At 42.8% G+C, this 25,209-nt stretch overlaps 1 protein-coding gene across 5 annotated transcripts in view; it reads left to right on the top strand.

The window, feature by feature from the left end:
- The window catches only part of UCKL1 (uridine-cytidine kinase 1 like 1), a 28,668-nt gene extending 3,799 nt beyond the window's left edge, over positions 1–24,869 (top strand). For 2 of the 5 annotated variants that reach the window (XM_072110874.1, XM_072110876.1), the window contains 14 exons: positions 11,308–11,498; positions 12,427–12,533; positions 13,268–13,438; positions 14,490–14,561; positions 14,682–14,871; positions 14,949–15,010; positions 19,267–19,286; positions 20,911–21,009; positions 21,139–21,232; positions 23,026–23,088; positions 23,285–23,407; positions 24,088–24,195; positions 24,276–24,432; positions 24,685–24,869. In XM_072110874.1, the coding sequence (XP_071966975.1) occupies positions 11,308–11,498; positions 12,427–12,533; positions 13,268–13,438; positions 14,490–14,561; positions 14,682–14,871; positions 14,949–15,010; positions 19,267–19,286; positions 20,911–21,009; positions 21,139–21,232; positions 23,026–23,088; positions 23,285–23,407; positions 24,088–24,195; positions 24,276–24,432; positions 24,685–24,755 (1,528 nt within the window). In that variant the 3' untranslated portion in view covers positions 24,756–24,869. Of the gene's footprint in view, positions 1–6,308; positions 6,429–6,700; positions 6,823–11,307; positions 11,499–12,426; positions 12,534–13,267; positions 13,439–14,489; positions 14,562–14,681; positions 14,872–14,948; positions 15,011–15,638; positions 15,656–19,266; positions 19,287–20,910; positions 21,010–21,138; positions 21,233–23,025; positions 23,089–23,284; positions 23,408–24,087; positions 24,196–24,275; positions 24,433–24,684 lie in introns of those variants that run through there. The other 3 variants (XM_072110872.1, XM_072110873.1, XM_072110875.1) reach the window with 3 other exon arrangements.
- Positions 24,870–25,209: the final 340 nt, after the last annotated feature.

The following is a 25,209-nucleotide window of genomic DNA, read 5'->3' as shown; positions in this document are numbered from 1 at the left end:
TCAGCTACACATGAATCTGACATGTTCTGCTGTAACATGGCTGCATCCTGGAGCTGCTGTATCTCTCCTAAACACACACACACACACACATGCACACACAGGCTGCAGGGGGCGTGGCCACCAGCACCAGGAAGCACATCATTATACAGCCTCACATCATTATACAGGCTGTCAGTCAAGCACTGGGGGTGTGGCTGTGCCTCCCACTCATGAATAGAGTGGACAGCTTGAATATGGTAATGCTTCATTGGACATTTCACAGGTCATTTGCATACAGCTTTAGGACCTCATTGCTTAGGTTTACAGGCATGTAGAGGGACAATGAAGGGATAGAGGCAATGCTCTCTAATGGCAGTTTATGAAAATATATTTAGATCAGGGGGTTATTTTGCATGACGGGTTCTCTTTAAGTCATAAAATAGGGTGGTCATGAAGGGATTAAAGTGACCCTGTCTCTAGGAAACCCCCACAAACCTATCCATTGGATTAGAGCCACCATTCTTGTGGAAATTAAAAAACATTTATTGATGTCCACTGTACCACTGTACCATTCAGAGGTATACAGCTGCAGTATACATTCTATATACCCCCTCCTCACTGACACTGGTAACTCAGCCCCCTCATGAATAAGAGAGACATATGACTCTCAACACAATTCCTGAGTGCAGCATGAGGTTAATTCCTCTTCATAAAGACTGGTCTCTCCTTGAGGGAGTGGTTTATGATGTAGCAGTGCTGAGTCACACATAGCCACTGTCTGTCTGTCCTTCTTTCGACATTTCAGCAAGGGATTGTGTTCAACTTCCCACCTACCATCTCCTACAGCCCCGGCAGGGAAAAATAAAGAAAGTTGAATATTGGAAGACGATCCCTAAGTACTAGTTCCATAAGGCAGCAGGTTTGTAGCAGTGAGGCCTGTCAATCAGGAACATGTAAGCAGGGCAGAACAAGTAAACTGTATTATGCAGGGCCCCATTAATAACATTGGACTGGTTGTATGAGTTGCATATCATTTTACAACCTGACTTGGAAAGGAACCATTTAAGAATAAGGGCCATGCTCTTAAATCATTTTTTTTAATGAAGTCATTATTTTGGGTGGGTGAGTTAATTTGAATGAGAGGTTCCATTTAATTAAGGGCCTTTCTAACTGATGTGCCCCAGATCATCTGTGGCTATAAAAATAATTGCTAAAATGTTGTCAAATAAAAGGGTGTCAGTGCTGTAACACCTCAGGACAGAAGTTGAAGGGTTTTCTCACTAATGCAACTTATCCCCTATTCATCACTGGGAGGAGGACAGGTCATGAACAGGGATGGTTTCTTATTTCAATGGGTTGGCTCCACCAATTGCCTGCTGCTGGATCTATGGCACATGTATGGAGCAGAAAGCTTTGTACTAGCTACTTTATCTCAGTCCTAGACAACGATAAGCTCTTTCTATAGATCATATTTATTAAAGGAAATAATTATTTGATATGTGGCTGATTTTGCTCACTGACAAAGACATGGACAATCTATCATTTTAAGGGCAGATTAATTAAACATATAGAGATAGAATATCAAAAATATAAACCAGAGTCACATTCTATAAATTTGTTTGCATTTTGCTGAGAGAAATAAGTATTTGATCCCCTAGTAATCATTGTTCACTTTAGCTAATGCATTTTGTAATGTGTGTAAGTGTTGGGGGGCAAGATATTAGGTAATTTAACAATATACATCTATTAGAAGTTCTTCTCTGCTTTATTGATGTGTAAAGTGAAGCCTTAATGTTTTTTACCTCATCAGCCAGACCTTCCTGACCAAGAAAATGGCTGCAGATGGAGGGTCATGTGATCTCTCTCTGCCCATGAACAATTGGCAGGGCCATTGCTTCTTTACGGTCACCAAGAGAACCATTGGTAACTCATAACGCAGTAATGGTTTAACCCCATAGCGCAATAAGACGTACCCTCTTCATACTCACCGGGCATTTGCTTCATAATGAAGCAAACGCCCGTCGCTAACACCTGCGATCGGTGCTTGCACCGATCGCGGGTGTTAACCCTTTGATCGCCGCCGGCAAAGCTGCCGCCATCTTGGCTCCGATCGTCACTCCCTGTGACGTCACCGGGGAGCGGCGATCCGTTGCCATGACAGCCTGGGATCACAGAAAGATCCGAGGCTGTCATGATCGAGGCTATCTATTACAATGTGCGATCTGCACATTGTAATAGATGGTATGCAAAATCCCCATATACTGCCATACTGTAGTATGGCAGTATATGGTAGGATCAATCAGACAACCTAGGGTTAAAGTACCCTAGGGAGTCTGAAAAATAGTAAAATAAATAAATAAAAAAAAGTAAAAAAAAAAAAAAATTCAAATCACCCCCCTTTCCCTAGAACTGATATAAATATAAATAAACCGAAAAAATCATAAACACATTAGGTTTAGGTCGCCGCGTCCAAAAATGCCCGATCTATCAAAATATAATAACCGTTTTTCACTGCGGAAAATAGCGCCCGAAGTCGCAAATGGCATTTTTTTGCCATTTTGAGAAATAGAAAAAATTCTATCAAAAGGTCGCACAGTCCTAAAAATAGAAGCATTGAAAACGTCATCAGAAGTCGCAAAAAATGACACCACTCACAGCTCCATACACCAAAGTATGAAAAAGTTATTAGCGCAAGAACACGGCAAAATGAAGAATTTTTTTTCTGTACACGAGGTTTTAATTTTTGTAAATGTATGAAAACATTATAAAACCTATACAAATTTGGTATCCCCGTGATTGTATTGACCCAATGAATGAAATAGACCTGTCATTTGGGGCGCACAGTGAAAGCTGTAAAAACCAAGCCCACAAGAAATGGCGCAAATGTGTTTTTTCATCATTTTCACTGCATTTAGAATTTTTTTCCCGCTTCCCAGTACACGGCATGGAATATTTAATACCATCACTACGAAGTGCAATTTGTTACGCAGAAAATAAGCCATCACATAGCTCTGTACATGGAAAAATAAAAAAGTTACAGATTTTTGAAGGTGGGGAGTGAAAAATAAAAACGCAAAAACAAAAAAGGGCCTGGTCCTTAAGGGGTTAAAATCCTGCAGTGCCCGCAAGTTCCCCCTGCTCAAGAAGGTACATGTGCTGCCTGTCTGAAGTTTGTCAATGGACGCCTTGATGATTCTGTGAATGATTGGGAGAAGTAGCCGTGGTCAGACGAGACAAAAATTGAGCTCTTTAGAATTAACTAAACTCTGTTTGGAGGAAGAGGAATGCTACCTTTGACCCAAAGGGTCAAGCATGGAGGTGTAAACCTAGGCCCAGATTTATCAAAAGTGAGGCACACTAGACTAGGTGCAGTTTGCCTCATGAATGTGCAGCGTGCGCCAGATTATTGTATACTGGAGCACGGTCTTCAATTATTGGGTGCACCTTTAATATACAGTGTGTGACACAATTCTGTTGAGTCAATGTAGTAAATGTAATCCGAACTCTCAGTGCTAACACGCCCCTACAGGAGCACGTTTTTTTCTGTCTTGTCAGACAACACGCAGCCGCAACTCAAAATTGGCACAAACACTTCTTAAATACATGTGAAGCAGTTTTCACGTTCTTTCTAACGTAGACAGAAAACTAGTGCAGCAGGTGTAATAGATGTGGCCCATTATGTTTTTGGGGTGTTCACTAACTGCATCAATGGGAGAATGGATGGAGCCATGCACCGTAAAACGCTGAGTGACAACCACCTTCCCTCCACCAGGATATTAAACATAGAAAGAGGCTGTGCAGGGGGATGTTTGGTGACAAGCGAGGAGGGATGGTGGAAGAGACGAACATTTAGATTTGAATTCCCCCCTCCCAGGAATCGGCACACGATTGTGACAGCCAGCCAGGAAAGATAAAATAAAGGATTATCAAGAGAGAAAATTATTTTGGTATAAAACAGAGGCATAATATGGGCTTTTAAAGGAAACCTACCACTTCTGATGGTAGGTATGAGATGTAAACACCGGGCACCAGCTCAGGGTGAGCTGGTGCCGGCGCTTACCTTAGCGAGTGTTTTAAACCGCTATATCGCGGTTTAAACACATTTTGATTTACCTCTCCGAGGTAGCTTCGGCGCTGCGCGCGCCTCCATACGGAGTGCCGGAGGCGCCACGCGCCGAAGCTACCTCGGAGAGGTAAATCAAAATGAAGTGGTAGGTTTCCTTTAAAACCTGTTATCACTGAAAAATACCCTTTGTTATGACATGTTCCCTTTAAATGTTTTGTCCGAAAGCTAATTGTTATCCTTTATCCACATAGAGCAGCAGGGTGGGGTGGGACACCCTCTACACAACATTTAGGAGCTGGTCAGATGACCAGGATATTACGATGGAGGAATGTTTGTATACAAGTTGTAATGTATTTTTGGATGGAGTGGGGGTTGTACCACAGTGATGTCACCACAGCTTGGATTACAGCATTTTTCTTGTCTGTAGCAGATGTCACCAGGTCATGGCTCTAACAGCTGAGTCTTTCTGTTGTGGAAGGATTGACCTAAATCTTCTCTTTCCATCAAGTTAAGTGACAGCCACTTCTGAGCTGTCATCTGTAGTGGTTTTGTGAAAGACATTCATGGTGTATTTACAGGATACGCCACTTCTCCATCCTACAGCTCCCAGTTCCTGCTGTCAAATCCAGACAGCAGTGTTTAGGTTTTACAGAAACAGTGCAGCTCACTTCTATAAGACTCAAACATCACCGATTGTCTCCACAGTAAATTAATGTTGGTAAAATCAGCAGCAATATTGTACACGGTAACCATCCAGCGCTCTGATGTTCATCAGTCAATGCTTTAAGGAAATCAAACATGATAAACCAGGGACACTTACTTATAGATCCAGGCACTCTGACTGTGTTAATATTATTATATTTGTTATCCATGACCTCCTTCCTTCTAAAATCAACTTTAAAATGATGCTAATGAACCCTAGCCCCTCCATGCTGTAGCTTCAAATGCTGTTACACTGTGCAGGAGCATTCCCCCTTCCACTATGTTCTGAAACTTCAGGCAGATGGAGGGGAAAGTGCTGAGGACGCAGGAGGAGGTTGAGAGAGTGTAACAGCCTGTGAGGCAGCAGCATGGATGAACCAAAGCCCTTCTGGTTCATTAGCATAATTAAATATATTTTTGAAGAAAAAAGGTCACAGATAACAAATCTAACAAGATTACTGCAGTCCGAGTAATTGGATCTAGGAGTAAGTGTCCCTGGTTTAACATGCTTAATTTTGACGGTAGATTTCCTTTAAAGGGAACCTGTCACCAGATTTTACTCCAGTACGACTCCCTGCCCCCCCCCCCCAGTTATGTAATGTCCTTTCTAGAATTCCCTCTTTTTTATCTTAAATCTCATCCCTAGACCTGTATATAATCCTCCAAAGTCACGTGAAAACCAGCATATAAGAGTCATATTCTGCCGTAGATGAGTCAAAGTGCAGAGGGAGGTCACTTCAGTTGTATAGTAGTTAGAACAATAACAATATCGTTTTTTTTAGATGAGATTAGACTTGTAGTTCTGTGATGTAACACAACTCGACATACCAGACAAAAAAAAAAAAAGACGGGAATCAGATTTTTATCTTCTCCTCATAATTCCAATGTGTGACAGAACTGTGTGCACTGCCCTAGTTAAAGATGCACTAAAAAAGTTGGAGCACACTGTCAGAGCAGTGCAGGGGACGCCAGATTCGTGAAGAATGGGCGCCACAAATCTGTTGCTAGTTTAATGGGGTAAAATCTGGTGGTAGGTTCCCTTTAAAAGAGTTATCCAGCTCCGTACAAGTAAGCCCTATCCACAGGATAGGGGCTAACTTGCTGATCAATGGGGGTCTCGGTGATGAGCCCCCCACAGATTACGAGAAAGGGGTCTGTAACACTGCCATAACTGGAGATGAAGAGTGCAGTCGGTCGCGCATTTGCCAGCGGCTGTTTTCAACTCTATGACGCTGATGGTGAATGTTGAGTACTGGTGTCACTGAGACGCCCACCATCAGCAAGTTAGTCCTGTGAATAGGGCCTAGGAGAACCCCATTAAGGTACCTTCATTAGAGAAACATCTTAATTAAGGATATTGCTCCATTCATTTCATTAGTCAGAAGCCATTTATTACCGCACATGATGAGATCAGGAGCAGTCACGTAGTCGTGCTATTAAGAATCAAAGCCGCCATCACTGGTGAGCACTTGTCCAGTGCCCAGGCGTGTTTATTGTGACTGGTTCTGTGTGTTTTGCACAGCACAGCCAAGTTACCATATTTATATCCTCCAGGCTATTAATATCAGCCTGGAACATAATCCCTACTTGAGAGGGACATAGAGGATTTTCTCAGAATGAGTCTGTCCCTGTGTCCTGGTTCGGGGGTGACCGGGTGTTGGGATCTTGGGGCACACACCAGGTGAGTGCTGTTTACCTGCTCTACGTTCTGCCCTGGATAGTTCTTACTTCCACTGTAACACTGATCTTTGGAATGGGAAGCAGTAGTCCTCCATATGTGCTGGTGCCCTGTTGGCCAGTGGCTAGTGCACAGTTCTGCCCTCTTCTCTGCAGCTCTGGTGTATGTTGCAGTGTGTCAGAGATGTTATGTGGCTGCTTTAGCTGGGGCTGTGACGGACACTTTAGAAGCTTTGCAATGATGACATTAGGATCATGTGACGTCCCCACCTACTGACATTACTCCCGTCACCCTGTCCCTGATTGAGTAAAAACCAGCTGTTCTACAATGTATGGACATGTCGTCCCAGAGATCCTGCTAGAAAGCCTTGTTAGAGGAGGACGCGGACAGAAATGGGGTAGGGCCGGAGTATCGTATTGTGTGATGTTTTGTGCATTTATAAGGGGTATGGGAGTACCATGAGGGGTTGCATGATTTCTAGCAGTGATTTCATAGTTTCACATGCCAGGGAATTCCTTGACATGAAGAATCTGGGTAGTTTGCTATTGTACTTTATTTAAAGGAAACCTACCACTTTATAATGCCACTTATAACCCTCAAATGCCTTGCACCAGCTCAGGTTGAGCTGATGCTGTAGCATATCTTCATTATTTGCAGAAACCGCCATATTCCTATTTTATTCAGGATATTTCAACCACGCTTCGGCGCACCATGATACGTGCTCAGTGCACCGTGCGTGCACCTGATTAGGAGCTGCCGGAGAGCCGGTGACGTCACCAAGCTCTCAGGCACACTTGCACCTGCGCAACTTCACGTGCGAAGCCGGCCAGGATAAAAATTAGAAGTTGCGCAGGCACGAGTGTGCCAGAGAGCTCTGTGACGGCTCTCCGGCACTTCCTAGTCAGGCGCGCGCACGGTACGCCGAACACGTATCATGGTGCGCCAAAGCGTGGTTGAAATATAAAGAATAGAATAGTTTAATAAGGAATACAGCGGTTTCTGCAAATAATGAAGCTATGCTCCGGCACCAGCTCCACCTGAGCTGGTACAAGGTATTTAAGGGTTATAACTGCCATTATAAAGTGGTAGGTTTCCTTTAAAGGGCACCTACCACCACGAATCTACCTATAAAGGTAGATCGGGTGGTAGGTGGATGTATGGGACGTGAGGATAGCCCTTTTTAGAGCTAATCCTCACGTCCCCGCTCGCGTAGCATAAACTTTATTGCCCTAATATGTAAATTTTATTAAGCAGCTACTGGGGCGTGGAGTAGCCGGACACGAGGCTACACGGCGCGGCTACTCCACGCCCCAGTAGCCGCTTTCCCCGCCTACCCTGTGATGCGCAGAACTCCGGCCTCGTTCCCGAGATCGCGCATCCTCGGGCTCCGAGCGCAGGCAGAAAAAAATTGTGGTGGAATTGACACAAAAACATAGTTGTGCAATTTTGATATAAAATTTGGTTTTACGGCTTTCAATGTGCGTTCCAGATGAAACTACAGACAATCCCCAGGTTACGGACAAGATAGGTTCCTTGGGTTTCTATGTAAGTCGGAACTGTATATTTTATAATTGAAGCCTTGGACAAAAAAAATGTTGTCCCCGTGACAATTGCATTTTCAATATTATTTGCTGTACTGGAAAAAAAGATTATCAAAAATGCTTCATTACAGACGCCTTGCACCTGACCATTGCAGCCTGGAAGTAAAGCAAAGCACCATGAGAGCACAGTAGACAAAGGGGTGCCTATGTAACTAGGGGTCGTCTGTAAGTAGGGTGTCCTTAAGTAGGGGACTTTCTGTATACATTTTATTTTTTTTTTGGTCAGTGTGATCAGGGAAAAGTCTATGTATGGCATATTCACCCATAACTTTTGCATACTGTGTGGAGATGTATAAGGAGTCATTTTTGCAGGAGGAGCTTTCATTTCCATTGATACAATCTGAAGGGAAATGTACATTCTTTTTATCACCTATTTTAATTAAAAAGGTAGCAAAGTGGATATTTGGGAGACGTTCTCAGCGATCATGACTCCCTCCCCAAATGGTGGCCCCATTGCAAATGCGGTTTTTATTTTTATCTGTTTACAATACACCAGCCCAAAATAACTATGGTATTAATTTAAATCTAACAAAGTGGTTTCTATAAATTCAAAACAAATTCACAGCTTAAATTTTAAAGGGAACCTATTAGGACATTAATACCCTATCCACAGTTAAAGGGAACCTGTCACCTGTATACCCCGATTTTAGCCCTCCACACTTCCCCATAGAGCATTGCATGTACACTACTAAACATCTTTTGTTGCAAAAATCGGCTTTACAGAGAAAAAGATAACTTATATTTTACCTTTGAAAAACCTGTGCAGTGTGACTACTCCAGTCGCCAAATGGGCGGGGTTGAAGAGGAGTATATTCCCCCCCACCCTCTGGAAACGTCTCCTCACTGCCACATTTTCAAATCAATATTACTGCCCCTCATCCGGCCTTCGTCTTCATTTCAACGCCCCCTTGCGCGGCCCTACTATTGATGTCACCTACTCATGTCCCGCCTGCTGCCCGCAACTCTCGCTGACCGCGTCTGGCATTCTCGCGCCTGCACGGTCAGCATCGCTTGTGCTCTGCGCATGTCCGCATGAAGCGGTGACGGCCGCAAGGTCCCCGCATTCATCTGCGCATGCGCCACACTACGCTGACAACTCACACTAGTTACGTTGTTTGCGTAACCCATGGCGCCTCTCTGTCTATTCTCCCAGTTCCCACTCAGTCAGTGATTGCTCCTGACAGGGTGAGGCTGCAGATACAAACCTGTGAGGGGGCTGACTGTATTAGTATAGTGAGATCCAGACTGGCACATTATATACTGGGCAACTTTATGGCATATAATAGACTGGGCAGTGTGGATGGCATATAATAGACTGGGCAGTGTGGATGGCATATAATAGACTGGGCAGTGTGGATGGCATATAATAGACTGGGCAGTGTGGATGGCCAGTATATTATATGCCATCCACACTGCCCAGTATATTAAATACTTCTTAAATACATGTGCAAGCTCCGATGGCATTCCTTCTGGTTCAAATTCAGACGGGTGCAGCCAGAATAATAAATCTGGGCCAATGTCTCATGTGACTTGTGTTCCCAGTATTTCATTGGACAATGCAGAATAACTAACATTTGCAACATCTACATTTCCAGAATGAAAAAAAACACACTCACTGCCTGACTGGTCATAAAGGTATTTGTAAAAGCGTATATTCCGGCGTATAAGACGACTTTTGAAGACAGAAAAATCTTCTGTCTAGTCTGGGGTCGTCTTATACGCCGGTAATCGTGCCCGCCGTGTATTCACGGCGGCGGTCGGGTCGCGCTGCATGGAGAGGGCTCACAGGCCCAGCCCTCTCCATAGCCGGTAAGTCTTTGCTGCATATTGCAGCAAAGGCTTACCGGTAACACCCGCGATTGGTGCTAGCACCGATCGCGGGTGCTTTCACAGCGATGGCTGCCGGCAAAGCTGCCGGCAGCCTCAAAAAGATACCTGGGATCGCCGCTCCCCGTGACGTCGTCGGGGGCGGCGATCCGTCTCCATGGTAGCCCCGGGTCTTCCGAAGACCCGAGGCTATTTCGTTTTAACCCCTTCATTACATTGTGCTGATAGCACATTGTAATGAATGAGGAGGAAAATCCCCATATACTGCCATACTGTAGTATGGCAGTATATGGTAGGATCGATCAGACAACCTAGGGTTAAAGTACCCTAGGGAGTCTGAAAAAATAGTATAAATAAAAATAAAAAAATCTAAAATTTCAAATCACCCCCCTTTCCCTAGAACTGACATAAATATAAATAAACAGTAAAAATCATAAACACATCAGGTATCGACGCGTCCGAAAATGCCCAATCTATCAAAATATGATACCGGTTTTTCAATGCGTTTAACCCCGTAACGGAAAATAGCGCCCAAAGTCGAAAATGGCACTTTTTTGCCATTTTGAAAAATATAAAAAAATCTATAAAAAGTGATCAAAAGGTCATACAGTCCTAAAAATTAGATCATTGAAAATATTATCAAATTTCGCAAAAAATGACACCACCCACAGCTCCGTACACCAAAGTATAAAAAAGTTATTAGCGCCAGAAGTTGGCAAAATCAAAAAAATAATTTTTGTACAGGAGGTTTTCATTTTTGTAAATGTATGAAAACATTATAAAACCTATACAAATTTGGTATCCCCTTAATCGTACCGACCCAAAGAATAAAGTAGACATGTCATTTGGGGCGCTCAGTGAAAGACATAATATCCAAGCCCACAAGAAAATGGCGCAAATGCGTTTTTTCACCATTTTCATTGCATTTGGAATTTTTTTCCCGCTTCTGAGTACATGGCAGGGAATATTTACTAAAATAAAAATTTAAGGTACAGTATGGTAACATTTACAGTAAAATGGACGATGGTAATGTTGTTGTTGTATGCCTTATGTTTATGAGCGACAGTTTTCCTGCTATATACCTGCATGTCATAAGAATTTAAATTTAAAAAAAAGGACCATGTTAAATTCAAATCTGTTTTTTTTTTTTTTTACTGGTGTTTTGTATGCGTTGGAAAAGGGGTAGTCTTATACAGCGAATATATCTTAAACTCTATATTATAACAGGAAAGTAGGGGGGTCGTCTTATACACCAGGTCGTCTTATATGCCGGAATATACGGTACTCGTGTCTTATATAGCAAAAGTGGCTGTCACACTTCAGCCCAGCCCTTATCTACCTGCTCAGCACTACAAACTATGGAGGCATCAAAGCACAAAAGCTGCATAATGTCCTATGTTTTATGGATTTTACTAAAAGATTATTGGCCATTCTCCTTCTTGTGTCCTTACCAGCGGTGAGACTCATGCAGGTCATGGGTTACTACCCCCAGTCAGCCCAGGACGATCCGCCCGAAGGAGGACGACCAGCCAGTGTAAGTCAGAGCCTCCTCTCCTCCGAACCAGTAAAAGAACAATCTACACTGCAGGGCGCCCCCCTTGGTACAATGAGCATGGGACACAGTCAAAGGAGGCCTTTGTGATTGGTAAGTTGGTACATTTATGCAACAATATAGACAAGCAGAAAATACATCTCTGCTTATGTAGACAAATTTTTTTTTTTATTTACCCCTAAAATAAAGGGGTTTTTATCCTGTGGAAGTTTGTTGCACGCAGCTCTCCCAGAAACAGATATGAACAGTAGATGGATCCAGCACTATGAGCCAAAGCAGAGAGCTGCCGACAGATGGTCCCCATGAGCAGATGCAAGGAGAATACATAGCCATCTAAATCTCCTCTTATTCATCTGTTTGCCAAGCATATTGGAATGACCTCCTTGAATTTCTAGCCTGGACCAGTTTCCTGAAGAGCTTTCTGCTTTGGAAAAAGTCATATAACACACAGTTCTGTTCTGCTACACACAATGGGGCACATTTACTAGGCTCTTTGCGCCAGTTTTCTGTCAGACTTTGTACATTCTTTGAGGTGCAAACTTCTTGCACAGATATTTAAGAAGTGTCTGCACCACAAATGTGTCGCATGTGACCATTTTGTGGTCCAGCTGCACTAAGCATCAGGCAACACAAATTAGGGGGCGTTCCAGTGCTCAGTTGGACCGTGCACCAGATTCATCATGCAAAGTTTGACAGAAGTGTATCGTAAGCCCTATGTTAAAGTTGCACCACAAAAAAGTTTGTGCACTCAGTCAGAGCAGTACAGAGGGCGCCAGATTCATGAAGGAAAAATCTGGTGCACACTACACAGGCAAACTGCATTTAGTGCTGTTTACACTACTGTCATTAAATGTGCCCCAATACGCAACAAACCACTCCCTTGTCCAAGATCCTTAAATTCAAGGACTATCCTACATTACAAGAGGATCACCACTCGATCACCACTCCTTATTAATGACATGACTGTTTTTTAACATTACATTTTCACTCTTCTATTGCTTTCTATTTTCCTGCCCACAAGGCCTAGGAGGTGGCAGTGCGTCGGGTAAAACCACAGTTGCTCGAATGATCATTGAAGCTCTAGATGTTCCTTGGGTGGTTCTCTTGTCTATGGACTCTTTCTACAAGGTAAAAGCAAATCATCCTTTTCCAGAAAATGCAAGAAAACTGAAAAGGCATCTCGAGTACTGTACATACTTTTCAGAGTATGTCTCCATACCCACAAGTTACTCAGTACCCAAGCCCATCCATCAGGGGGAGCTTTATGTCTGCAAATGGTAATTGATATGAATTTTCCCTTTCCCTGGCCAGCTCTTACATTTTTAAGAAAAAAAAAGAGCACCTTAAAAAGATAATTTGGAACGTGGGCATTTTTTTGCATTTCTACAGGATACATTTATAATTGCCCAATAGATGTTGATACCAACTTTCTGGCTGTTCTTTTGGCCGCACTAAAACTATAGTGTTGGCGGTGCCAATGCAGCCTCATCTATTCACTTCTTTGAGAATTCATAAAATTTTCAGTGCTGCTCAACAAATAAGTATTGTCATCTACTCCTTCACTTTGGCCATTGGAAAGCCGCCAGGACCTATGTTCTTAAAAGAGATATTGGACCCACATTTGTTGGTTTAATAAGGAATACTCTGTTAATATCAGACAGTGAAGAATTTGAAAAAGTAGTTTCGATACATTAATAAAAGCTTCTAGAAGTTCCCATGGCTACCTAAAAAAAAAAAAAAAAAAAAAAGGCTAAAATATTTTTATTTTATAAAAATGTTTCACATTGCCCTATTGTTTCCAATATAGTCTTTCCCTAGAGTATTAATGATCTATAATATTATATTCTTCTTTTCTTTCACAGGTGCTGACAGAAGAACAGCAAGCACAGGCAGCCCGACATGAATATAACTTTGACCATCCAGACTCATTTGACTTTGAATTAATGATCAGTACATTAAAAAAGCTAAAACAAGGAAAGAGTGTGAAAATCCCCACATATGACTTTACCTCTCACAGCCGAACCAAAGATTGGGTAAGAAGAGGGCTAGGTCTAGATCTAGGTACCATTCCATTTATTGAAATTGGATAGGTAGAGGAGAGGTACACCTCTTTATTCCTATCTCTGGGAAGCTGAAGTGGTCGGGGTTACAGAAACAGCATAGCAGAATGAGCTGATCTGTTTCTGTATCTTCAGGAGTTACAGAAACTGCGTAACTAATTGTGCCTTCATTTCTTAGGCAATCTATGGAATACTAAGCATTATACTCAATGGTGGGAATTATTAAGAGCTGGCACATTGGGGTACATTTACTTACCCATCCCGTTGACGCCGCCGATCCGGAATGTCCGACGAGGTCTGAGCTGCCACAATTCACTAAGTTTGTGTGTCCAATTTCCTGCATGTGTCGCATCCCCCGCTGAGGTCTGCCGGAGTTCACCATCTTATTCCCGGTGCATGTGAGTGCTGATCTTGCGACAATTTGGTTTTTAAATTCCGAATCAGTCGGGTTGTCTGACGTCCGCGCCCCCCCAATTGTGCAATTCAGGGCAAATTGGAAAAAATCGCGAAACCCGGCGGAAATGTGTCCGACGGACCCTTAGTAAATGTGCCCCAATGTCTTGACATTACCCCAACCAACTCCGGCCTCTTATTAAATCCGTAAGGTTGCTTGTACATCAGAATGAAATCTCTGCCAGGTCAGACCAACCCTCCACCACTTTTATGATAACTGGCATACAATTCCTGTTCAGATCTGTCCCAATGCCTGCATTTATCCTATTACTTGAATACATTTATACTTGTCATATTATTTTGATGTGAATCAAGACAAAGATTGATCAGCACTTCACACGCAGATTAAAATCTTGTGGCTTTATTCACAACATCTTAGGACAGACATCAAATACATAAAAAGGAATCTAAGTTCAATCCTTGCATTACTGTTTGTGTATGTCATGTCTGTCCTAAGATGGTATGCATAAAACCAGAAGATGTCAATCTCTTTGAAAAGTGGTGTCCAATCTCTGATTGTGTTTGTTTCTTATGTTATGTTGTTACTCATTTACATTTTTTATTTAATCAGAAAACCCTTTATGGCGCTAACGTGATCATATTTGAAGGGATCATGGCATTTGCACATACAGAACTTTTGAAGGTACGTAAACCTTTCTTGGTGATCATTGGTGGAGCTGGATCACTGGCGTTAAGGTTTCCTGTTTTTCCTATATTAATACATTAAAAGATCATTTAAACACTTCTTGCAACATCATTGCAGCTGCTAGACATGAAGATCTTTGTAGACACAGATTCTGATATCCGACTTGTACGAAGACTTCGAAGGGACATCTCAGAACGAGGCCGAGATATTGAGGGAGTTCTCAAGCAATACCATGCCTTTGTGAAACCGGCTTTTGACCAATACATACAACCTACTATGCGTCTTGCTGATATTGTAGTACCAAGAGGTAAGATACCATAGGGCTGGAGGGGAGTATGAAAGGATCAGGGTACTCCCAGTATTTTACTTGTCCATGTCTTTCAGGGAGCGGTAATACCGTGGCTATTGACTTGATAGTACAGCATGTACATAGTCAGCTGGAGGAGGTAAGTGGAGGTGAAAACCCTTTTATAGGAGGTATTTTTGTTACTCTCAGTTACTTTAACGTAATTTCAGGCAAGATGCAATTGTTATGCTTAAAGGGGTATTCCCACTTTAGTTTACAGCATATGCCATACATTTTTGATAGGTATTTTTGGTGCCCATTGAGATTTATTTCTAAGTGGAAATACCCCTTCTTAAAGTTCCTTTATTGACTATTAAATCAAACCGGATATACAAACCTGGATGTACAAGATATATTTTGTATAAGATGAGCAGAGGCATACAAAGCATCGGGTCAGTGTAGTAAAGACTTCCATTGTTGCATTACATGCTTACCTGTCTGTTGGCCAAGGTTGAGTGAGAAGAAGCAGTCTGCAATAGATATATGTATAACTGAGTATGGTAATTCCATTCAGTCATAGAGACCTACCTGCGAAGCCTATTATCCTCTATCATGGAATACCTGCTATAGAGGTCTACCTAGTTACTGTACAATTATCTTTCTACTGTATTCTTCCAGTATGAGAAGGGCACTCTACAAAGGATCTTGGGGACCCCCAGTAGTTGTTCTTTGTGTTTGTCTTTCTGTGTCCTCTTTACCCTGTCTGTGTGTCTGTTCTATTGCTGCAGAGGGAGATCAGTGTCAGGTAAGAGACCCACACATGTTTGGTGGTTGCTGCTCTGTCAGTGTCGGTCAGCTCTTCCTGTGTAAAATATCTCATTCTGAGAATTGGGTGGTCAGAATACCTGTTACTATTAGTGACACTAATTCGCCTCGAACAATTTACCGCAATGTCATTTAGAACATTACTGCAGTAATAGTGTACATAAGGACCTGGTATTGAAAGGCAACTTATCCTATATCCAGCATAGGGTCTAGGTCACTGATCACTCGGACCCTCGAGAAAGGCAGAACCATAAGTCCCCCATGTTATTATAGTTATTATAGGAACATATTGTGTGACCAGTGCTTTGTTAACCTCTATGGGCAGCAGGAATGTTGTTCTCATGCAGCCCCATAAAAGTGAATAAAGTACCAGTCAGACAGCTTTGCACAACAGCACTCCATTCACAGAGGGCTTCCAGTCACACCTCCGGCCATTAGTAACTTATTCCCCTACAATGTGGAGAAATGATAGGTTACATCCATGGGACAATAGGGGTCGTCAAATAAACAACATTATAAACACACTGGAGAACACAGATCCTTTTTCCTGCCTCATTGCAATGAAGTTTAGCAGGGAGCGAGCACTTTTTAAATATGGCAGATAGAGTGCTGGAATATTTCTCCAAGACCTGGCATGGAAAATATTAATGGCTAACTTGTGCATACCACACAATCCATAGCATAAAAATGATGAAAATTAGATTTCAAACCCCAACCCCCCTTTCTTCAAAAATCAGAAAAGTAAATTTGTAAGGAATATTGACGGTTCCAAAAAACTCACCACCCTGAAAAATTATGGAGAAATGAAAAAAGCTCTAAGAATGTGACTTTAGGGAGCAAAAAATACAGGGTATCAAACATGCCTTAAATAGTTTGTGTTCGTCCTTTATCAATTAATGAACCACCCTTACATCTGTACGACAATCTGCAGAACTTCACTAAATGAAAGTGTCTTTAAGTTTAGAATTTTGAGCCGTCTAACCACCTATTCAGTAACAATCAAGTATCTTTCACATCTGCTCCTGTCCCTCCTCAACAGTATGTATGTCTCCCCTCTACCCCTCCCATGTCTCATGTGGTTGCAGGAGGGGGTTATTTTCCACTGTTGGTCAGGCTCTGTGGTGAGAGCAGGAAACTGCCCACACTCCTTCCTCTCATTGTCCCCCTCCCCTGCTTCCTGTCACATCTATCAGCAAGGCCTCGCGAGGCCTGGACATGGCACCCAGATGCTATTTTAAGACATTCTACATTTGCCATTCAGATAGAGATCTTTTAGAATCACAAAAAAACAGAACTGTACAGCATTGTACAAGCAGGTGCATACAGACATGGTGGGGAATGTAGTATTATGTTGGACATAACTTATCATGTGTATAGTGCCTATATTAGGACATCTTTAATCCGCTTCATATCATTGTAAATTTCAGCCAAAGTTCTGACTAAGGCCCTTGCATACGAATGTAATGGGGATGTGTATACGGCCGCACAATTTGTAGCCGGATATGTGCCCCCATAGACGGCTGTGGTACAGTGGTGCGCACACATGCTCCTATACCAGTGATGGCTAACCTATGACACGCGTGTCAGTGCTGACACGCATAGCCATTTTCACTGACACGCGGCTGCCTGAGAGTTAAGTTTCATCCTACATGACCAGGTGCAGTAGCCGGGAGGCTGAGAGATTGCACTGAGCTTCCAGCACTCCCCCCTCCTCCTCCTCCCCGGACCGATCTCTCCCCATGTGTGAGCTGTGCCTAGTGTCTCCAGTCAGCACAGGTATCAGCATGGGACACAGCAGGAGGCTCCTCTGCAGCTCCTGATAGTTGTGGGGGGAGGATGGCAGCACAGTCAGAGGTCACATAGCTGCTGGGACATGACACAAGGCAGCAGCGGTCACCTCTACACTGACCATCTCCACAGCAGGGGAAAGGGAGGACAACAACTTTCATCATATAGTAAGTAAGGTCAGTGCACTGTATGATAGAAGGCAGTCATCAGGGCTTGTGTGTCAGTTTTGTGACGTACAAGCCCTGAAATAATCGCAACGCCTTGCAAATCGCCAGACATTGCGATTATTTTGCTCCTCACACCTTCTCCATGCCAAGAGGGCATAAGCTAGATGCAGACAGCGGCGCCTGCGCCCTCCCTAAGCTGTTTCACACCTGTCTGATTGTAACCGATCTATTACAATGTGTGATTTGCACATAGTAATAGATGATTGGGAAAATCCCCATATACTGCCATAATGTAGAATGGCAGTACATGGTAGGATCAATCAGACAACCTACAGTTAAAGTACCCTAGAAGTTAAATAGTATAAATATTTATTATTTAAACTATAAATATCACAAAATTATGTTTTTTTGTCAAGGTGACACACCACCCGAGTTATGCTCGTTTTTTTGGCGAATTTTGACACACCAAGCACAAAAGGTTGCCCATCAACGTCCTATACCATACTGTTGCCAGGAAAAAAGTAAAGCACGCTCTATCTTTTCCCGTAAGTTTGGCCAGGCGCCCCTATATAGAGGGAAGGGGTGAGCCAAGCTCATCCCTCCTTCCCTCCAGCTGAATATCCATGTGCTTGTAGCCTAACTAGTCTGTTATCTGACTCTTAGCCCTGATTTTTGACGCACCCACTCTCTTATATACATTTTTATATACACATGTAAAGACAAACTCTTATATACAGGTTAATATGAACGTTCAGATACTAGTTACTGGTAATGGACACTGTCAGGTTAAGTCTTTATACCGATACACCAGGCGAGGCAGAGGTACGAAGGCCCTTGGATTCCTCCTTACTCTGCATGTAGGCTCCCTATCCCTTCTCTGGGAGCTATATGAAGTTACCATAATCAGCAGAAACATACAGCATCCAGAAACATAAGACAAGGTTACTCTTACCTCCGCAGAACTTGGTGGGAGAACTTTACAAACCCCATACACCTGCAGCTACAATGCTAAGCTGTCAAGCAGACAGTCTCCATTGCCTAACTTCTCACAACCCATGTTTACCTCCTCCTCCCCCCTTGCTATGACTTAACAATGGTCACCCCCTCCACCTGCTCACAATACTGTTTCGCGCCTTCCACCACACCTGAGCGCTGGGGACTGTCTCTCACACCAGTGGACTTTATCACGGCTGTACCACGTGCAGTGTGTGTTGGGAACTACATTGGTTGGTATGGGACAGCGTTGGAACCGTCCTGGTAGTGGGACTTTCCCACTACCAGGACGGTTTGGAGCTATGGGTACAGCATTCGCACACTTTCAGGTTTCTGTGTTGCTTTACATGATGGAAAATCATCTTCTAGGATGTGGTATCATACATGATTGACTTTAATGCATCAGCAACATCCAACCAACTCTTAAGCAGTGATATCGAAGGCAGGTCAGGTAATGTTGGCCATATTGATTGCCACCCAGGTTTCTGTATAACAGATATTACAATATAGTAATTACATGGTAACAACAGATTCATCTGTGACTTTATCCCTTACTGCCAATTGCTCTCCTTTTTCCCTTCTATGTGTGACCCCCCCATTCTTTGCTCATCCCTTCCCTCATTCCTGTGTGTATTCTGGGCAGAGGAAGCTCCGTTGGGACATGTGAGATCTGTGTTGAGGCTGCGTGTATCTTCACCTCCATTAACACCTCTTGTGTGCTCATTTTGCATTGTGTTATCTGTGTGAAGGCTTATGATCTGACCTGGCTTAACCCACTAGCATGTTTGCCTTATGTGATTTTGTTATGGACAATATGGTGTATAAAGTGTAGGTTTACCTTTAAACATATCTCTTTCATTCAAAAACATGGCGAGCTGCAACTTTGCATATTCCAAGCTCCCCATTATTTCATTGTCTGTATCAGGCTCGGTTCACACCACCATATGTGGTGTCCAACGCGAAAAGCAATAATAAAGGAGGCTACAGAGCTGTGGAAGCATAACTGAAGAGAAACGTACATACCAACAAGTCAATGGGAATGGATTGTAAACAGAAGGACATTTATTTATCATCCGTTTTAGTAGCAGTGGACATCCCTAGTGTTAGTCGAGATTTTTCGGAGTTTGGAAGGACTATTGTTTACACCAGGGGATGTATAGGAATGTGTATAATCTGTCCCCAAATGCATTGGAATCAGATATCTGTTGGTCAAGTTGCGACTACTATAGTCACCTCTGCTTATAAATAGGTTGCTGCCAATGATCTATTGACTAGATCAGGATGGACTAGTATGTCCTGGACCCTAAGGGGTATTCACACTTCAGACATTTAATGGCGTATCCACATCTAGTCATGTCAACTGTTACATTATTTTAAAGTCCATTCTTATTAAATTTCTTGTAGCAGATAAGTCTGAGCACTGTATAAAGACCTATAGTAATACGTGGTCTGAGAGATCACAGGCTTGTCTGGGGATCAGCCTCCATAACCCCAGTTATCATCTGAGGTCACTTTTCCTCATCTTAATGCAGAAATAAAACCGTTCTACGACAGCAAGAGCCCAACTCATAGATGTGGTCTTATACAGGGGACTTCTAATGCCAAGTTAAGAAAAACCTTTTAAAGAAGAATTCTCTTTGCCATAAAAAAAGGCTTCAGAGATTACTTATTATTTTATGTCCAAAGGTGATCCTACACTTTATCTATGTGTTTTATTTTGTGTGGAGCATTAACTCTGTTACTAAGTGAGTTAGGAAGTTTCTCTGTCATGTCTCTGTTTTAGGGGATAGATGTACACCATTAAAGTTATTCTCTGTGAATAGTGGACACACACCTGTACAGGGGCTGCACTCCTACATCCATATAAACCCCTTAAACATGGGGGGTACAACTGGCAGCATCATAGTTGAATTGCTATTGAAGAAATGAAGTTGCCATGTTCTCTAGACCACCAGTAGAGTCAAGTCTTCATAGTTCTTCATGGCCTGCCCAAGATCCCCAACCCACATTTTATGTTGTTTTGAGTGAGGCAAATGTGGGGGTGTACAGAAAACTATTCTAGACTAGAGGAAGGGATTATTGGATTGTTTCCAGACCAGACATGTGTCACAAAGCAGCAGTGATTTATGAAGTTACTGGGTGTACATGTATAGTGGAGCGTTTTTACCAGTATGGGTATGGGGGTGGCTTGCTTGGCGCTGGTGGTTGGTAGGCTTGGCACTCATACTCATAGCATGTTAACTTTCAGATTCCCTTACATTACTTGTGCCTTTTTTTCTGAAACTAGGGCTGCCTTGGCCTCAGCCCATCAATCACAGCCACTGCCAAGGACGCTCTGCGTCTTAAAGGAGACTCCTCAAGTAAGCGTCATGCACACAATTATAAGGTAGGTGCCATGTGATGGAGAGGTTCCATTAAAGACTCCCTTCTTTTGTTAAAAAAAGAATAGAAATTGAGAAGACCACACATGTGTCACACCAGACAGCCTTACATTTTGGTGTTTTCTGGCAATTAGGGACAAGGAGACAAGTCGGGATGAATTCATTTTCTATTCACGCCGGCTCATGAGGCTTCTTATAGAATACGCTCTCTCCTTTCTTCCATTTAGGGTAAGTGAACATTGGATAAATAGTAAAATTACATCTGGAGTCATTCTGTGATTTTTATGTGTTTTAGGCAAATTCAAAACAACACTAGGCAAGACCTATCAAGGGCATTGCTTCCTCAATCACTTTCTCACACCTAAATCATAAGAGGTTTGTGCCTCCTGATGAGGAGGTGTGTGCAGGAGGCGTGTTTACAAGAGGAGGAAAGGGGTGAAACAGCCTGACTCTTCTCTGCTCAGGAACACCCCGCTTACTCTGATCACAGGATTACAATGCAGTGGGGGAGGGAGGGGGGGTCATTTACTAGTTCAGCCACTGACTCATTTCAATATCTTTACGTAGAGAAACTCACTACAGAAAAATTTTAAATTTTGCACAAAATTATGCACACAAGCCTAAGGAGCTCTATGGTCCATAGGTGTTTTAAGAGGTTTTCCAACAAATCAATAGGATAGGGCCTAACTTGCTAACCAGTGGGGGTCTCGGTGATGAGACCCTCACAGATCACGAAAATGAGTGGTCCGATGGGGTCCTAGTTTCCTCAGTCAGACCCCTCATTGCTCCGGGAGAGTTATTGAGCAGACGGCCGTGCATGACCGTTCTTCTCCATTCATCTTTAGAGAGCTGACTGAGATTGCCAAGCGCGGTGCTCTGCAATTTCCATAGTCTATATAGTTTCCCCGCAGTCATTCATATTTCACACCAGTAAATCCTAATTAATTTAGATGGCACAGCACCTCCAGTATGTATGTGATATATATATATATTAGTCCCAGCACATAGCTGCAGTAAATAGGTAGCCCAGGACCTTCCCCCAGTATACAGTATATGTAGTCCCCACATATGTCCCCCCCCCCAGTATCTATGTAGTCCCCACATATGTCCCCCCCCCAGTATCCATGTAGTCCCCACACATGTCCCCCCCCCCAGTATCCATGTAGTCCCCACACATGTCCCCCCCCCAGTATCCATGTAGTCCCCACACATGTCCCCCCCCCAGTATCTATGTAGTCCCCACACATGTCCCCCCCCCAGTATCTATGTAGTCCCGACACATGTCCCCCCCCCAGTATCTATGTAGTCCCGACACATGTCCCCCCCCAGTATCTATGTAGTCCCCACACGTCCCCCCCCCCAGTAACTATGTAGTCCCCACACGTCCCCCCCCCCAGTATCTATGTAGTCCCGACACGTGTCCCCGCCCCCCCCCCCCCCCAGTATCTATGTAGTCCCCAAACATGTCCCCAGGATGTATGCAGCACAGAAAAAATTAAAAAATTATATACTCACCTCCTCCTAGTCACTCCTGCACTTCTCTTAAATTCCATAGAGAGGTGATGACGCTCCTCTCTATAACCCAGGCTCCGTCGCCTTAGATGCACACAGCGGGACGGGTCGGGACATCGCCTCTAGGATGGGAGGTGAGGGTAGCGCCCTAGGCGTTCACCTACCCCTTGTCCCGGCCCTGAGTACTGCCACTGGAAGAGGTTATGTTATGAAAGATATAAAATGGATTGTATCGTCCATTTTGTAGGTAAAAAACAAATAGTGGCCAAGAGGCCTGCCCTAACGATATCCTTCATTACAGCAAACAATGGATATAGATTATTCACTAGTGCTGGGGATGGAAAGGCTTTTCATTCCTATATTTGAAGAGCATAATTGCATAAACTATCTGCCTTGTTCCACAAATTCTTTAAGATATTGTACATGTTATGAGAGTTTGAGATACTTTTAATACCGTTAATTTACTATTAAACTATCCTGTCAATTTTTTCTTGCAATTTTTTTTACAGAGCTGTACTGTGCAAACCCCTCAAGGACATGACTACCATGGCAAGACCTATGACGGCAAACGGGTAAGTACCTTACTGAAAAATCTTATCTTTTAGATACTGTTATATATGTCTTGCCATGATGAAGTAGGTCACTAGCACAGCATAATAAAGATGCCCCTTTCTCCTGGCACAGCAGTGATTTGTGGGACATCTGGGTTTCATTCATCTTTCAGAGGTTGTCATGCGCATGTTTCTTCTTTCTTTCTTTCTTGTCTAGATAACTGGTGTTTCTATACTGAGAGCAGGAGAGACGATGGAACCTGCACTGAGAGCTGTATGCAAGGACGTGAGGATTGGAACCATTCTCATCCAGACTAACCCTAGCACTGGGGAGCCAGAGGTGAGGTGGACAAAAACGCGTCAGGAATTATTATAATAAGAATTAAGCAAACTAGGAAAAGTGCAGAGTCTACAGAGTATTCTGTAATGCACTCTAAAAACAAGAATATGTTGGTCAACAGAAGGTCCTTAAAGGTTTCCAGTGATTCTCCATGCTTAAGGTGGACATCTGTCTATAGAGCTATTGTTATGCTATACAGCATATAGTTATGATTGCTGCATGTAAATGAACCCAACAAGCAAGCAATGAAGTTGTCTTTCATTACTGATGTGCTAATGCTGCAGCAGTCATTGGGGTTCCTCCTACCTGTAGTGATCCGCTGAGCAAAAGGAAGAAATGAAATTATTGTTATATATTTAATTTGCCTGTATTGTTTTGCCCTGTATGTTGAAGAATATAATTACTATAACATTGTCCCTTGTACAAACACTTAACTAAAATACTGCCCCCTATCTACAAGATTAAAACTACTTTAATACTGCCCCTATGTACAGGAATATAACTACTGTTATACTGTCCCTATCTACAAGAATATAACATTAATAATTCTCCCCTTATACACAAGATCTCTGTAATAATGTGTGCTAAGGATGGGGGCATACATCCTACAGGTAGGTCAGGAAGGTGTTCAGTATAGAATTATGTGGCTTCATCAGATTTTTTTTTTTTAATCCTTTCAGTTGCATTATCTCAGACTCCCAAAGGATATTAGTGAGGACCATGTTATTCTAATGGATTGTACAGTATCTACTGGAGCTGCAGCCATGATGGCTGTTCGTGTTTTGCTGGTGAGTGATGAGAAGTGGTAAGGTGTTATCTCCTCTAATCCACTTGCCACCTCATTGGTTTATAATGTACCCCCTGACAGGACCACGAGGTTCCAGAGGACAAGATCTTCTTGTTGTCACTGCTGATGGCAGAGCTGGGAGTCCATTCTGTGGCTTATGCTTTCCCCCATGTGCGTATTCTAACTACAGCAGTAGACAAGAAAGTCAATGACATGTTCCGGATCATCCCTGGAATTGGTACGTCTTTCTGGAAAATAAGGTTTCCCACAAAATGATAATATTAACCCTTAAATTCCACAATTTACATGAGGCCCTTAGGGTGCTGAGAAAAACCACATGAGGTTCAGGACATTCGGATACATTTAGTTGCATTTGACACATACACAGCCTCTTGAAACACCTCAGTCCAGACACAACAATAATACTTTTTAATGTAAGGTTCTGTTGTCTTAGTCTGCTACCCAAATGACAAGATTTCTTCCTCTGCAGGTAATTTTGGGGATCGATATTTTGGGACAGATGCCCCAGCAGATTGGAGTGATGATGATGATCCTGTTTGATAAGTCCTCTCCTTCCTTATTCACATTGTTGTTTCCTTTGGTGTTACCATTGACTAAATCTTATTTTTTAAGTAATAAAAAAAATATTCTGACAAACTACATTTATCTGTTTAATTGTTATGGCGTGTGTTGTCTATTATTGAGGTGTGTATAGTGTACATGATGGTGGAGCTTGCAGTGTACATGATGGTGGAGCTCGCAGCGTGAGGTGTGTGCGGTGTACATGATGGGACTTTTTCTCATATATTCTGAAAAAGTCCTGTGAGAAACACATACCTTATGGGAAAAAGCATAAGAGGAACAAGAAAAAGCCTATGTGGCTAACTAGTCTTGTAAGGAAAGCAATAAGCGAGAAAGATAAGGCATTTAAGGTGCTAAAGCGTGAAGGCAGCGATGAGGCATTACAGGATTATAGAGAGAAAAATAAATCCTGTAAAAAGCAGATAAAGGCAGA

This window comes from Engystomops pustulosus, chromosome 6 (genome assembly GCF_040894005.1).
Source record: "Engystomops pustulosus chromosome 6, aEngPut4.maternal, whole genome shotgun sequence".
Lineage (NCBI taxonomy): Eukaryota > Metazoa > Chordata > Amphibia > Anura > Leptodactylidae > Engystomops > Engystomops pustulosus.
This window is presented reverse-complemented; position numbering and strand designations above follow the sequence as displayed.